Source organism: Chenopodium album, chromosome 7, assembly GCF_948465745.1.
Source record: "Chenopodium album chromosome 7, dcCheAlbu1.1, whole genome shotgun sequence".
Lineage (NCBI taxonomy): Eukaryota > Viridiplantae > Streptophyta > Magnoliopsida > Caryophyllales > Amaranthaceae > Chenopodium > Chenopodium album.
The window spans coordinates 74,565,141-74,583,090 of NC_137840.1; the positions used below are offsets into that span (position 1 = coordinate 74,565,141).

General features: G+C 34.5%; 1 protein-coding gene across 1 annotated transcript; it reads right to left on the reverse strand.

Annotated features, from left to right (window-relative positions):
- Positions 1 to 418: 418 nt before the first annotated feature.
- LOC145638557 (acyl-CoA hydrolase 2-like) lies at positions 419 to 10,246 on the reverse strand. Its single transcript, XM_081689539.1, has 17 exons — positions 10,004 to 10,246; positions 9,791 to 9,883; positions 9,229 to 9,296; positions 9,053 to 9,128; positions 8,671 to 8,717; positions 8,361 to 8,486; positions 7,002 to 7,079; positions 6,012 to 6,099; positions 5,436 to 5,548; positions 4,303 to 4,365; positions 4,166 to 4,221; positions 3,362 to 3,466; positions 3,202 to 3,258; positions 1,681 to 1,782; positions 954 to 1,002; positions 808 to 876; positions 419 to 716 (listed from the first exon to the last, which is right to left on the reverse strand). The coding sequence occupies exons 1-17, from the start codon at positions 10,017 to 10,019 to the stop codon at positions 639 to 641; spliced, it is 1,284 nt and encodes a 427-aa protein (XP_081545665.1). The 5' UTR covers positions 10,020 to 10,246; the 3' UTR covers positions 419 to 638.
- Positions 10,247 to 17,950: the final 7,704 nt, after the last annotated feature.

The window sequence follows — 17,950 nt, forward strand, 5'->3', positions numbered from 1 at the left end:
ATTAAAAAATATGGATTCTTTTAAAAATAAAAAATATAGAGTATTAATGTGGATTATATCGTATTTTCATTTGATGAAAATCATTAAAATATGTAAATCGTTATTACTACGTAATATGATTTTATGTTACAATAAGTGATTTATAAAGTTGGTAAAGCGAACTTAAATATGAAAATTGAAAGGAAAATTGAAAATACAATAGCTTTCGAATGGTGGATTGGTGGTAATATGAGTATTTTCTACATTAGTTTCCAAGTTTACAAAAATAATATATTGCGTATTAGACTTTCCAAGTTTCCAACCCATTAATTTGCATAGGCGCATACAAATTTTTACACTTTGGACAAGGGAGAGTTGGCCACATTTATAGTCATGGGCAAGCAGTTCAAATCTTAAGCAAGCTTAATGATATGATATATTGTACAAAAAAATTATTTGTGTATATCTTACCATGATACGAACCAATGGATTAGTTAAGTGCAAGACTAAAGTATTGTTGCACTAAAAAAATTATGATACAAGCAATAATCATTTGCGTGTTATAACAATTGCCTAGTTGAATAACGCTTCTTATGACAACATGCTGAGTATATATCATTTACAGGCAAGGAATTATAGCAAGATTTTGTCTGTGAACTTCAATATCTGGCTCTGAGTGCTCTGCCTGGAGTTCTGGCCACTCTAAGTAGACCTTCTTGAGCCAGCGATACAACAAGCTGACAGGAAACAGATGCAAGATATCAAATTAGTCGTGAACAAGAAGAAAGAACGTTAGGACAGATGGTCAGATAACGAGTTGAGATTTACCTCTCCCTTCCTATTGAACATTCGACCTGCAACTAATCCTCGTGCAGAATGAGCAGATGGACTCTCCATCTATGATAGAAGGTAAGTTATTATATAATGGAAAACCTAAGACAAATTCAAACGACAGAAGTGTCTGTTGGGCTTACCACAAATAACAGCCAATCATCAGCTTTTACGGGCATATGAAACCACATCCTGACAAAGAGAAACCAAGCAAATGTATTGAGAAACTAGTCAACACTAGAGGCAAACACAAACTCAGACATGACAAACTAACACAGACTTGCATGTATATAATCCTACTAATCTACATATTTGGACACAGGGAATTAGGGAAACGTATGATATCATCCTATCTGATACAAAGTATGATAAAAGAGTTTTTTTATCACAATACTCTAAAATTTCAGTATTCATATTCTACACTCCATCAGCCCATCTTAGAACAAATAAAATAAAAACATCAAAGACAATTCCCCAATGGTCACTATAACGATCTAATTGTCTTTCTTCACCAAGGATATATTCCTTGAATTAGCACGGATACATTCTAGTACAGATAATCTCCTAGTCTGAAGAAAAATTCATAACCACTTCTTCACTCACCTAAAGCTTCACATGGCATTGAAGATAACATGTCCACTTTACGAGATCTAATGAAAGCAACATATCTATAGTGGAACTATTAAGAGCGCAGATCAGGAAATAAATAACATTAAAATTGTGACTAAAACTACTGTAATGAATTAATGATAGCAAAAGCACAGTCGAGGGTGCAAATGTAGGCTGGGATCGACGGGTTAATCTAAGTTATATACCACGGGGAAACAAATATAAAGCCAAAGGTTCATCTACTAAGAGGCAGTTACTCACGTATGATTCAAGCTTAGAACACTGATCTTCAGACCCCTGTCACGATGAGGATTTGAGCTGACTTCAATAAACAACAGATCCGAAGCATAAGCCACCACACATCTGCAGAATAATTGAACAATATAAGATAACATCGGCATAAGAAGCAATTGTACACTTCTACATATTAGTGGACATGTTCCTTGGAGTAAAAAAGAAGTAACAAAATGTAAAAAATAAACATTCTAGTAATGGTCAAGAGAGGCAAAAAAATCCAAGCGGATAGCATTCACAACTAACAAGCAATATTAAGTCTATAACTGCATAGTTTTTCCACTGTGCAACTGAGCCTAATATACTGAATGATTTGCCTCATCTTTTTTTTTTTTTTTTGACAAAAAATGATTTGCCTCATCAGCAGCATATTGTTAACCAATTAGCTGTAGATTTTTAATTGAAAATTCAATATGACAGTCATCATGTGAATCTACAGGCTTTCACAATTAACGCAGAGGCCTTTACGATTTTCATGATCTACTTTCACCACACTGGATGACATTAAGAAGTCCAGGGACCAGTAAGTAGAGAGCAACTTAAGTACTTATACTTCTTTGCAACATCTATTCCGTCATACAAAAAGTTTGGTGTCTTCACCAGTCCAACAAATGAGGGAAGAACATCGGTCAGATAGCAATGTTGCAGCAGTAATTAACATCATGGTTTTCAATTTTCAAGCCAATTTGGAGCATGAGAGAATGCTGAAGCTTTGCTTTAAAATTACTTCATATATGGGAAGTTATAGGGACGGTGAATATGGTTTTAATTATGAAAGCAGATATGGATAAAGGACAATGGACATCAGCAATGCCATAGCATCAGATAATGAGATAACACATAAAACTCAAGCAAGTCAGAACTCTGAAGCATGAGAAATTGCTGAAGCAATAATCAAGCATTATTTGAAAAGTTGAATATCATGCACCACAGAAAAGAATTCCAATCTCCAAATTAAGAAGTCACTCAGATTTCAACAAGTCAGGTTGAAACTAGAACTGCAAAAGGCTTACACCAACTTGCCCCTTCATTGTCTCCGTTGCCCTGCTGGTATCCCTAATTTCTAAATCATCTAGCTTAATTTTATGCAGCCCTGACTAACACGAGTAGTTCTTAGTCAAGTGTTTCAGGGAAACCATAAAATTAGTCCAAAACTAATCACCAAATACTCGTTAAAAGCTACCATCAAAATCAGCTTGCGACATTAACATTAGCTCCTTTTCACTAGCTTCCGTAGCATTGCTTCACAAACCGTATCCTCCATCACCCATCCAATCATCATGGACATTGCCAAACAGTCCAGACCTTATATGCATTAAAGTTAAAAATTTAATAGCATAAACGAGAGGGAATAGGCACAAAAGCAAATGCATTCAAAGACCCCTTAAAAATTAAAAAGTGCAAACACAGATAGCGTTCCTTCTTGTTTTTCAGCAGACAAATCAGAAGCCCGAGACTAAATTTAACCCCAGCCTTAGCACATCTTACCTATGCAAAGCCTGGTCATCTGACAAAATTCCTTTGGCCCTGAACCAATACCTCAATCTGCATACAAAAATATAACAAGAACCCTATACAAGTTAGGTATATTTGGATACAGCACCTGCATTCAATCAAATAACAATTTTGTAAAGAAAAGGATAATAACTTTGCAGGGGATTTCGTCTGATTCGTAAAAGTATTTGGATCACAAAATCGAATCTCTATGGGCCAAGGAGTAAACTCTGACATGGCCACTTTGTTGCGGTAGGTCCTGTCACATCATCAACCAGATAAATCATAAGCAAGAATGGTATGTATAAAATGACTACAAAATTACAAATGATGCAGCATTGCTTCAAGAGCAAGAACACATTTGTTTGGGAGGAAAACAGTTGTTTAGGAGTAGGAAAAAAAACTTTTCTAAACCATTCTCCTAAGTGTGAAAAACAATTACTTTTTTAAGAGGGAAGCCACACTTTCCTTCCTATTCCTTACCTTCCTCTTTTTCTCCTCCCATCCATCATTCCCTTCCCATATTCAATTTGCAAGGAACCAAACAAAGGAAAACAAATTAGCAATTGTGTGATCCCCAGAATAATAATTTCTGCTAAAAATATTTTCAGCTGGAAATATTTTTTTTTGTCAAAGCTGATGTATCCCAGGCAACATTCTCCTTTAAGATTTCATCTTTCAACTAATCATCCAAGCTAATGCGCCAGATTAACCATGACCTTGTCAGGATGACTGGATGAGAGAAATGTTTACTCTTCAAAGCATCATCCGAGTTCCAACCAAGCTCATCCAGTCCCCCCCCCCCCCCCCCCCCTCCCTCCTCCTCCAACCCCCGAGAAAAAAAAAATGGTATGACTGCTAACAATGAGTTGCAGAGCGCAAAGAGAGTGAGTGGATATCTACAAACACACATATATCGATATAATGAACTCGGTAATTTAATCAATAATGTACAAACCTGGGGAGTCGAGGATCAATAATACGCTTTTCACGTAGCTCTTCCAATGATAATAGCTGAAATGCATGGGGAACATATAGAATCAGTGAAGTAAAACCCCAGAATTTTGCTATGACAAAGTAAAGCTTAAACAATACCGTATCTGGAGCTGGTACCAAGGGCATAACTGCATCCTGGTGCTCAAACCCTAATTCTTCTTTCTGTGGAATTAAAAAAACTAAGCATGAAGCCCAGGAACATGTCAATTGTCATCTAACAGTTGTCACTTATCTTATCAGGCCAATCAGTCAACTTTTATCTCAGAGACTCAGACAATTAGGGCAGCTAGTAAATCCTCAATATCACATGACTAAAAAGCAACTTAAGTATGATAGACACCGTAAATGGCAACCACTAGGTCATCTGGGATACAAAACGTTGTAAGAAGATGATTGCTGACTTTAATGAAACGAACCTTTTTTCTCTTCCATAGTCCTATTCCAGACTAAAAAAGGGAAGAAGAAGGGGGGGGGGGGGGGGGGGGGGGGGAACTACTGAGAGTCACAGGAAATTTCCTACCCAGGGCCCACCCTGCAGAGAGACTTTTCATATGGCTACGAAGCCTAGATCTAGATGGAAAAAACTCTCCTAAATATACTTTTTAATTTGTCACACCCCAGTCCAATGTGAAAGGATTCTTATTTGTGCGCATTAAGGGTGTATTATAAGCACATATTACATTTAAGTCTATGATTCCAATCGCATCTCATTATTGCTGGAAGCTGTGAAAATCCAGTGCTTTTCCATGTAAACATACAGCTTCTACAAGTTTGCACAATAAAAAAACTCCATCCACTAACCGAAAGACCGGACATAAACACTAACATGTTGACATTAGGAATATTCATTAAAAGAACCAAATGTCTAGCTAAGGTATGTCATCGGTTAAAAAGGATAGCAAGAAAGGATGAGACACCTACCTAGAGCTAAACATTTTCCAAAATCTGAAGTAATAACTGCATTAAAGATTACAACAAGAGAGCCACACTACCAATGCAATCAAAGTGATAAATGTTGATGCTTGTCAGCGTGTGTATAAAAGCTCCTGTCAAAATTTGACTATGAAGTACGCAACATACATGCAACTCATGGAAGTGACAACAATGACATCCATCTTATATTGTATGAAGTGATCAATCTTAGGGGTAATGATAGCAGCAATTTCTTGCTAATAAATTACTCTCTATGTTACACTGATATCAAGATGAAGTGGTAGACACAAGTAAATTACTTGAAATGACGCAAGCAAGGTGAACACAATAGTTCCTTTTTGTATAGCATCCACTCTTCTGCTGGAAAAGCTTTTCCCATCACGGAGGCGGTGAACTTCATATATGATTGGAACTGCATATAAATGAACAGTTAATCAATAATAGCACCAAATTACATGAGACTTCAGACTGAGACAGTTAAGTGACTGAAATTAAACAAAACTAGACATAATCCACAAAAATAGATTTTCCAAGGTCCACTCAGCTTTGTCATCAGGCAATTAAGAATGAGAAGCAATTTACTGCCGCAGAACTAAAATTCTACAATTATGATAACGCAAATTTCTATGGATATAATAAACAAACAAAAAAAAAACAGAATAAATAAGGATGAGAACTCTTGAAACAATGTAATGGAAAGCCATTTACTAAGTCTCTGGAGAATTCTAATGTACTAGTAAAACCAAACTGAATAATATATTTCATACATCTAAATTTCAATATTGATTAGAGATTAAAATTATAGAGGTTATTCTTCATTCTCTTAGGTAAAATAAGATTGCACTTAAGTTCACCAAAAGGTTTCAACTACTTACTATCATAGTCTCCAACAAGAAGGAAATAAGCCTGCAAATGATGGACAATTTTTAAACAATCAACAGTCTTTGATGCTGCAGCCACAGCCTGTAATTTAACAAGCGGAATGTCAGATTGTAGGTGTTGGAATATTGTACAGGAGAAAAGATTTTTTTTTTAGGTACAGTGTTCAGATCTTGAAATAAAGCAAGCAAGTACATTTTCTATAATTTGGTGAAATATCTATCTGAATAAGAACTCATAAGAAGAAATCAGTGGTTACAAAACTACCATAAGAACAAACTTTAGTCAGGGCACCACATTTACTTCTGGCAAACTGAGGCCACCCATTATAAGAAAACATGTACCAAAATTGCATTTATAATCATATAGGATCAAGCACTACCTTCAAGAAACACCCTGTCTTGACACCAAAAATACATACCAAACCATACTTTAGGAGTATAGGGTTTCAGCAATAACAATTTAAAAAACTTGAAATGGAAGAATTTTTCTCTTCAGTCTTGCGTTGGAAAACAGTCAGCAAGTTATTTGCAAATAATAATATATTTTGGCAAAGGAGAACAAACCCCAAATTTTTCATCTATAAAAAGACCTAGTAAGTTTACTGGAACAAAGAAATACTCACTCGAGACATTCCCCAAAAAAAAAAAAAAAAAAAAAAAAAATCCTAATAGCCAATGCTCGTGCAAGAAAGCAATCAAGGAGAGGTAACAACGTTCTTCCCACTCACATCGGAAGCTTAAGACATAATGAGAGAAATAAGGAAATGGTGAAAATAAAGACTAAGGAGGGCTAAGATCCACAAGTTAAATTTTAGACTTATCAACTGCATTGTCTACATGGCATGCAACACATTTATAGAAAACAACTCATGCACCTGAAGTAAATGTACCTGTACCTCTCTATGGGGTACAATCACAAAATTAAACAAAAATAAATTTAATCGGGCATAATGTACAAAGAGAAAAGCCAATGAAAAATCATACCTGGCCGATAAACTGTCCTCCAAAAACTTTTCCAAATTTTGGAGCTTCAGGCAAGGTAATCCCTTGAAATAGGTTCACCTACACAAAGTAATTAGTGTAAAACAAACTTCACTTTGCTCAGAACTCAGCAAAGTTGACAAAGAATAATTCATATACAGCACATAAAGTGATTCATTTCAAATGACCAACACACGTCTAGAAACTACAAGAATTAGGCCTTGTTTGGCAAATGGCTGTTGGCGGTTGGCTGTTGGCTGGTTCACTTGGCTTGTTTGACTAGCTGGAATGTTTGGCTGTTTATAATGGCTTTTGAAATTGGTTGTTTAAGCTGGCTGTTTATAAAAGTGTTTGGTAAATTAATTGTTGATTGTTGGCTGTTTATTAGATAATTTGTGGGCCAACAAGCCAAAAGCCAACAAAAAAGCTACTCAAAGCAGTTTTTTCATTTTGGCTTAAAAGCCAGCTTTTTCACTAACTAAAAAGCCAATTACCAAACACATTTTTTGGCTATTTGACCACCTAAAAAAGCCAAAAGCCAAAAGCTAACCAAAAAGCTATTAAAAAGCCAATTACCAAACATGGCCTTAGTGTGTGTACACAAGATGAGACTATCGGTGAAAATTTTCCAGCTCCTCTATTCATCAGATCTATACAATGTGATTTTAGCATAGTTATAATTTAGATCCCATATGAAAAAAGATACCATGTGCAAATGTGTATACTATTCTGGAGGGGGGTCTTGTGACTGAGAAAATCACGTCCCAAATGTAAATATGGGAACAGTGTTTTCAAGATCAGAAAAAACAAAGGATTATGGGGATTACCAACATCTGAAAATTCAAAATGAGAATCAGTTAGGTACAGAACTTTGGGTGAGAAGGCATTACTTAGCATGAGGTACTAGAAATTGAATTAAATTCAATACTTCAAGTCACCTCATTAAGTCATGTGAATCATCCATGGTCCTTATTAAGCCTATTAGCAGTATATTCAGCTCAGGACAAGTGAAAACTACAAATTGTCTAGGGCAACATTTGTATAAAGAAAGTATCTTAAACAGCTTCAAGAACTGATAGACTACATGAAAGAAAGGCCTAGTAAATTCTCCTGTGACCTATAACATATGCAGTCAATATTTTCTTGAATTGCAAACAGGACTTATAACAGAAAGAAACTACTCCATATATCTTTAAAGTCCATAGGTGACATATCATGTAATCTAGTACTCAGTAATGAGGTTTTTATGCATCTAGTAGGAAAATTGCATTACAATGCACACTAACCCACCAAAATAAATAAATAAATAAACCAACTTCAAGTATGGAGTACAAAGATTATGATAGGCTCAAGAAGACATACTTCAATAGGATCCAAATGTAATATGCTCTCTACAGGTGCACAGGTCTCTTTTCCAGCATTAGCATTCCAGATTGACTTTGGCCGCAGCAAAGCACAATGGTCAGAGGGAAGCACCAAGCAGGTCAACTGTCATGAAAAGTGAAAAATGGTCACAACTCAATAATTGATTTATATCCACAAGTAAAATTGAAATACACTCTTGAACTCATGTAAGAATTAAATACTAAATATACCCAAAATTTAGACACTGTTTTCATCCCCTTAACCAAGAATTGTTTTTGATGAGTTCTAGACCAAAAAAAATGTATACCTTGGATGATGCAATCACATCTGCCTGTTTCTCAGATGTTGGGGCACCTAAAAAACAACAAAAAGGAGCATGTTATACTGTTATAATACACCAACATAGCATAGCTCACAATTATGATTAAACATTGAAGAAAAAAAGCCATCAGCACAAACAGAGCTTCACAAATGGAAACAATATTTACTAGCCAAGTAGCCAGCTAATTTGAAGCCATCTCAAACCAGATATGAATTGAGAACTAGCTTCCACTACTATCACAGCACAATGTATCCAAGTTCCCAGCAAGAAGGCTTATTCATCAATGCCATCATCAGCTTTTCTTTCTTCTTATTTGTTTGTACTAAAGTTATATTACTACAAAAAATCAAGGAGTGACAAGACCAACCATTGCCAAAATAGTCATAACGTTTTAACAAGAACTCTGGACGAATTTCTTCCTCAGCGTGTCCACAAACTTCAGCCTATAGTGAGTAAAGAAATACATGAATACATGATTACCAAAGCCCCAAGATCACCAAAAAGTAATAAATTGCAGAAAGAACCTTAAAAAAAAAAACTTACCTCCCCTTCCCAAACAAAATACACATTGTCTCCACTTTCTCCCCTACGAATAACATACTCTCCACTGTCTACAAGATTTGAATAAATACTTGTCAACGCAATTACCATCAATGTATATGAATACTACAAAAGAAAATGCAAGAGATTTGTACAGCTTAATCTTAATGCATAATAAAGCATGAACACAATCACTAATCATCAGCACATGCAAATTATGTCACTGGCCATACAGATGTATGATTACATGGTACTCCCTATAAACAACATTGACAAGCTTAGTCACCCCAAATCACACCAAACTTGATTTTGAATGTGATTGACTATCATAGCTTTATGTGATTACCTTAATACAACAAGCATGGTCACCCCAATATGGAGTGATTACACGATTTACACCTATCGTTTATGATACACTCGTTGTATACAAGACCTATTTGGTGAAACTTAATTACACAATAGTCATCAGTGTAACAATTATACTGTGATTAAACCCACAAAACTCTGAAACCCAACAATTAAATCAAAATTGGAAACAAGGGATTGAATAGAAGATAAATGATACCATAATGCTTGACTTTAACGACCTCAGCAATTTTCTTGAGAGATGAACTGGGTAGCCGCTGAAGCAGTGGAACTCCCCCCAGAAACTCTGTAACTGTAAATCCCAAATAATGCAAACACCCACCAAAATAAAAATCAAATAAAACAAATAATCACACTCATTAATAAAAAAACAATAAACCCAATTCAATCAATGAAATAACAATCTGTTTACCTGATTCAGCGTTCATCTTCAAGCTCTGTTACTAATGAATATTTCTAGAAATTTTGATTTTTGTATCAAAAAGAAATCAACAATAATACAACATTGACGAAGCTTTATATGATGGGAAATTGAATAAGATTAAACAAAAAGCAAGAATTGCAAGATGAAATCTTTAGCGTGTGAAAATCATGGGGTCTTTATTATATAATATGATTAAAATTATTTTGTACGGTTGTATAATAATTAAATTGAACACATATGGTTGTCTGAACTATTTTGGTAATATCAATTGGGATTTGGAAAGGGGACAAAAATGTTGATACTCTGTCTAATTTAATATGGACCACTTCTCCTCCTATCCAGCCCCATTCTAATTCAAAAGCCTAGCCTAATCAGGCCCAAAGTCCAACTTTTCATTCCATCGGATCGAAATGTCTCACAAGTCATTCCAAACTAGGCTAACGGGTTAGACCTTATGGAAGTAAAAGAGAAGGGAAAGGAAATCATATAATTCTTACCGTGATTGATTTAGGTCTACCTAAAATTGATTATACAGCTAATACAAGTATTACGTATACAAGTAATAAGTAAACAACTATCATATTTTTTTCGCAAACTTTTATATTTTCAAAAAAATTAAATGTATACAACCAATACAAGTCAATAATTGTATAAGGCAACGCCCGGGGTCACTCACTAATTATACATAAGGTAGCAACCCGCATCATCAGGCCGCATATGTATAACTTGTTTACGAAGTACAAAAGTCACGATTTGTGGCATTAAGTCTTACAATAATTGCAGTTTTGAAAATTATCGAAATGTTTACCATGGTCCCTAATACCCCCCCGGGAGTCCTATTGGGTGGTGGAACTATCCAATTTACCTTTAAACGACCAATTTATCGATTTACAACTTGCAACGATTTCATTAACTCAAGCCTACCATGAACATTTATGACAACATACAATGATCATATATGGTTCCAAACGGAATTATATGACCCCGAGATTTATTCCCTAGAATTTCAAGATTTTTCGACACCGAGCCCCGAAACCTTCAAAATTTCGAAAAATGCGTGGATTAGTCTTCAATTTTGGAATATTTTGACTTTTTTTCGCTCGTAAATAAAAATTGCCGAAATGTTTACCATGGTCCCTAATACCCTTCGAGAGTCCAATTGGCTGGGTGGAACCATCCAATTTGTCTTTAAACGGCAAATTTACCGGTTTGCAACTTCATCGATCTCATTAACTCAAGCGTACCACAAACATTTATGACAACATATAATGATCATACATGGTTCCAAACGGCATGATATAACCCCTAAAATATCAAGGTTTTTCGAACCCAGACCCCGAAACTTCCAAAGTTTATCAAAAAGCGTGGATATTAGCCTTCAATTTAATAATTTTTTTACTTTTTTTCGCCCGTAAATAAAAATTTCCGAAATGTTTATCATGATACCTAATACCCTCCGTGAGTCCAATTGGGTGGGTGGAACCATCCAACTTGAATTACCTTTAAACGGTCAATTTACCGGTTTACAACTTGCATCGATTTCATTAACTCAAATTTACAACGAACATTTATGACAACATATAATCATCATATATGGTTCCAAACGACATTATATGACCCTGAGATGTATCCCCTAAAATCTCAAGGATTTAGGACACCCGGCCCTGAAACCTCTAAAATTTCTCAAAAAGCATGGATATTAGCCTTCAATTTTGGAAATTTTCAACTATTTTAGCTTGTAAATAAAAATTTCCGAAAAGTTTACCATGGTCCCTAATACCCTCCGGGAGTCCAATTGGTTGGGTGGAACTATCCAATTTGTCTTTAAACGACCAATCTACCGTTCTACAATTTGCACCGATTTCATTAACTCAAGCTTATTACGAACATTTATGACAACATATAATGATTATATATGGTCTCAAACGACAATTTATGACCCCGGGATGTATTCTCTAAAATCTTAAGGCTTTTCGACACCAGGCCCTGAAACCTCCAAAATTACTCAAAAAACGTGGATATTAGCCTTCAATTTTGGAATTTTTTGACTTATTTTCGTTCGAAAATAAAAATTTCTGAAATGTTTCCCATTGTCCCTAATACCCTCCGGGCGTCCAATTGGGTGGGTAGAACTATCCAATTTTCCTTTAAACGACCAATTTACTGGTTTACAAGTTGCACTGTTTTCATTCACTCAAGCCTACCACGAACATTTGTGACAACATATAATGATCATATATGGTTCCAAACGGCATTATATGACCCCTAGATGTATCCCCTGGAATTTCAAGACTTTTTGACAACGGGCCTCAAAATCTCCAAAATGCGTGGATATTAGACTTCAATTTTGGAATTATTTGTTTTTTTTTTTTTTTTTTTTTTGCCCGGAAATAAAAATTGTCATAATGTTTACAATGGTCCCTAATACCTTCCAGGAGTCCACTTGGCTAGGTGAAATCATTCAATTTGCCTTTAAACAGCCGATTTAACAGTTTACAATGCAACTTGCACCGATTTTATTAACTCAAGCCTACCATGAACATTTATGACGACAAATAATGATTATATATGGTTCCAAACGACATTAAATGACCCCGAAATGTATACTCTAAAATTTCAAAACTTTCGACACCAAGCCCGAAAACCTCCAAAATTTCGGTTTGAACCCTCAACCTCTCTTATCAAAGATGACTATATAGCCATCCAAGCCAATGATCAACTATGTTATTAATAAGTAAAAATAATTATATAAGTGTAAATCACAATATTCAATTAAAAAAACAATAAGATACTCAAAGAATAACTCAAATTTGGCTTGACAATGACAATTACAATTTTGAAAAACATTTACACAAATTTATCGATTGTACGTCTACAACAGTAGAATCCCGGGGCAACGCCCGAGCTACTCACTAGTTTACCAATTTACAACTTGCACCGATTACATTAACACAAGCCTACCACGAACATTTATGACAACATATAATGATCATATATGGTTCCAAACGGCATTATATGACCCCGGGATGTAATTAAAAAAATTTCAAGGCTTTTCGACACCGGGCCTCGAAATCTCCAAAATTTCACAAAAGCGTGGATCTTAGCCTTCAATTTTTGAATTTTTTGACTTTTTTTTTTTCACCCGGAAATCAAATTGCTATGTTTCCCATGGTCCCTAATACCCTCCGGTAGTCCAATTGGGTAGGTGGGGAACCATCTAATTTGCCTTTAAACGACCAATTTAGCGATTTACAACTTGCCCCGAATTTATTGATTCAAGCCTACCACGAACATTTGTGACAACATAATGATCATATATGGTTCCAAACAGCATTATATGACCCCGAGATGTATCCCATAAAATCTCCAAAAATTTTCGACACCGGGCCCCGAAACCTCCAAAATTTCTCAAAAAGCGTGGATAAGCCTTCAATTTTGGAAAATTTTGACTTTTTTCGGCCGAAAATAAAAATTGCCGAAAATTTTACCATGGTCCCTAATACCCTCCGGGATTCCAATTGGATGGGTGTATCCATCCAATTTGCATTTAAACGACTAATTTAACGGTTTACAACTTGTACCGATTTCATTAAATCAAGCCTACCACGAACATTTATGACAACGTGTAATGATCATATATGGTTCCAAACGACATTATATGACCACGAGATGTATCCTCTAAAATTTTAAGGCTTTTCGACACCGGGCCCAGGAACCTCCAAAATTACTCAAAAAGCGTGGATATTAGCCTCCAATTTAGGAATTTTTTGACTTATTTTCGCCCGGAAATAAAATTTTCGAAATGTTTACAATGGTCCCTAATTCCCTCCGGGCGTCCAATTGGGTAGGTGGAACTATCCAATTTGCCTTTAGACGACTAATTTACCGGTTTACAACTTGAACGGATTTCATTATCTCAAGCATACCACGAACATTTATGACTTTAATTTTGGAATTTTTTGACTTTTTTTCACCCGGAAATAAAAATTGTTATAATGTTTACAATGGTACCTAATACCCTACGGAAGTCCACTGGTTGGGTGCAACCATCCAATTTGCCTTCAAACAGCCGATTTACCGATTTACAACTTTTACTGATTTCATTATTTCAAGCCTACCACAAACATTTATGACAATAAATATTGATCATATATGGTTCCAAAGAACATTATATGACCCTGAAATGTATTCACTAAAATTTCAAGACTTTTTGACGTCGGGTCCTGAAACCTCCAAAATTTCTCAAAAAACGTGGATATTAGACTTCTATTTTGGAATTTTTTAATTTTTTTTCGCCCGAAAATAAAAATTTCCGAAATGTTTACCATGGTCCCTAATACCCTCCGGGAATCCAATTGGGTGGGTGGAACCATCCAATTTGCCTTTAAACGGCTGATTTACCGATTTACAACTTGCACCGATTTCATTAACTCAAGCCTACCACAAACATTTATGACAACATATAACGATCATATATGGTTCCAAACGGCATTATATGACCCTAAGATGTATTCCCTAAAATCTCAAAGCTTTTCGACACCGTGCCCCGAAACCTGCAAAATTTCTCAAAAAGCGTGGATATAAATCTTCAATTTTGGAAATTTTTTACTTTTTTTTGCCCGGAATAAAAATTGCCGAAATATTTACCATAGTCCCTAATACCCTCCAGGAGTCCAATTGGGTGGGTGTATCCATCCAATTTGTCTTTAAACGACCAATTTACCGGTTTACAATTTGCACCGATTTCATTAAATCAAGCCTACCACGAACATTTATGAAAACAAATAATGATCATATATGGTTCCTGTAACACCCCAATAATTCTCCCTTTTCCAAACCACTTACTTTAAATAAAAATAGAGGAGAACCATTGGCATGTTACCGCCACGTGTTAAAACGTTAAGGCTTTATCAAAGTATTGCAGCGGAAATCCAACTTAAATATTAAAATAATATAATTTAGAAAACCAATAAGTCAAAGCTTACAAATTGGAACCATAAAGGCCCTTATTAAAACCAAACCAATATTCAAATCCCAAAACATAATTAAAATAGTAAAACATAAATAAGTTCAACACAAAGAACGAATACTCTCAATCACACCAATCCCTTGACAATGCGTATGTCAAATCCCCGAACTTCACATCATCAAGCTAACCTGTGCAATACTGCTCCCCAATAATACAAATGTAATAATTGGATCATCACAGGGTCATTGAAAGGCGAAGACCGTGACCAAAAGAAAACACACAAAAGCACGCAATCAGCAAAGCTGAGTACATACAAGCTACAACGTACCAAGCCTAGCATGCTCAACTAATTAAAGTAAATAAACATACAACATAAATTCATTAATCAAGACTCCACACTTAAACAATTCAATCGACTCAACATACTTGCTAATCAATTCCAAACACTTGACTCTTTATATTTAATTTAATTAATTTAGTTGGAGTAAGCAATAGACGAGGTTGTCCAATCCACCAAATCATTTTGGTCCCAAATGACCATTTAAAAATAAAAGTTTAGCGCGATGCAAGAATGGGCGCGACTCCATTCTCACAAAGTTAGTCTAGGATCCCATCTAACTTTCATTATAAAATAAAATGTAAATACCAAAAGAATAGAGGACATGTTGATCAAACAAGCCTCGGAAAGCCACGGGCTACCACCGTGTACCCCAACCCATAATTGTCAATACTCTAGAAGTGCACGCTTTCTAGAGTTTTATTGTTCATCCATGTTTCACTTTACGTGATTACAATTTTAATTAATAGCCGACTCATTCAAGTAGACCATACGTAACAATCATACATCATTGCACTTTTAATCTTGTTTAGGACAATGGTGATCACATAACAAATTGACCTTTAATTCCATTAAACTTCCAAATTATCCAAATTGTTGAACATAGTCAACTCACCTAGCCATTTCGGCTTAATCCACCTTTACTCAACATACTAACAAGTCATGCTCGAGTAATAAAATAAATAACAACCTTGTGGAATAATTAATAAATTCACTCCACTTAAACCATTCAATTTCAATCCTTTAATAATCCAAATGTGGTTAACAAACCGATCCAATAAAAATATGCCTGTATCAACATTCCATACAAACAATTAATCCAATATAATTCAATATGTTTGCATCCATAATTCCATACAAACATAATCAATTCACCAAAACATGTCTCATAAACATAAGCACATGAATTAATTAAATGTATAACCAAACAATTTCCATCAAAGTGTTCTCTAATTATGAAACTAAGTTCTTTTCTTTGGTACCTAAACATGATACTACTTACAACGAAGTAGACATGTACGTACCTCGTATAAACAATCCTTTGTGCCACTTTTAATCACTTAAAAGTCTCTTAAGAAATAATCACTTCCTATAAAACAAGCAACAATAATAAATTAATACTTAACCAAATTTCCAGCAATATAATTTAGATTAAAACTCCTTAAAACTTCATTAAAAACATGTTTTTATGGTTAATTATGCATTAGAAATACAATAGGAACAAAAGCCCCAATTTAATTAGTCATAAGAACCCTAAAATCCCAATTTAAATAAATTGAAACCCTAGGTTTTAAAATTATAAAATCTGAAAATTATAACAACAATTATAATCTGAAATTATTATTTTAAAACATAAAAACATGATTTTGATACTAAAAATATAAACTTTATACTATAAAATTAAAACCCAAAACTAATTATAAACATTAAGCATAAAAAAAACTTCGTTAAAAATCAAAAACTGCCCGAAAATCATATTTAGAGGCTGAATTTGGCCACGAGAACCTGATCGGGATTTAAAACGGGATTAATATTAACGAACCAAAATCTAAACATTAAAACACGAATTTACGTGTTCAAAATAATCTGGAATTAACTTAAACTAATTAGTAGTATAATCACCAAAATTTTAAAACATCATTACTATAAAAGCCCTAAATCGATTGTTCATAAAAACCCTAAAATCATGATTTTCAATGATTAAAAACCCTAGGTTATTAAATTTACAAAATCTGAAAATTATAACATTTATGAAATCTGAAATTATAAAGTTTAATCATCAAAATACAATTTGATATTAATTAAATTAATTTCAAACAATAAAATCAAAACCCATAATCAATAATTATAATTACACAAATTAATAAAACAAAGGAGAAAGAAAATAAGACTAACCTTTTGTGTGGGGAAATTTTTGGGATGTATGGGGTATTTATAGGAGAGAGGGTAGTAGGGTAAGTAGGGATATTGGGCCTCATTAAATTAATGGGTCAATTAAGAAAGTAAACTGGGTTTGGTTTGTTTGTTGGACATAAATTATAGAAGGAAGGTTCATAAAAAGTTCTTTGTAATAAAATCGTTTATCAACCCCAAAAATAATTTGAAACTTTTGAAATTAAATTCCGGAAAAATACAAGTAAATATTATAAATAATATATAATTTCATTTATAATATATTTTAAAATATGGGGGATTACAGTTCCAAACCACATTATATGACCTCGAGATGTATTCCCTAGAATTTCAAGACTTTTCTACATCGGGCCCCGAAACCTTCAAAATTTCTCAAAAAGCGTGGATATTAGTCTTCAATTTTGGAATTTTTAGACTTTTTTTCGCCTGCAAATAAAAATTTCCGAAATGCTTATGGTTCCTAATACCCCCCGGGAGTCCAATTGGGTTGGTGGAACCATCCAATTTGCCTTTAAACGACCAATTTACCGGTTTACAACTTGAACTGATTTTATTAACTCAAGCCTACTACGAACATTTATGATAAGATATAATGATCATATATGGTTCCAAACGACATTATATGACCCCGAGATGTATCCCCTAAAATATCAAGACTTTTCTACACTGGGCCCCGAAACCTCCAAAATTTCTCAAAAACCGTGGATATGCCTTC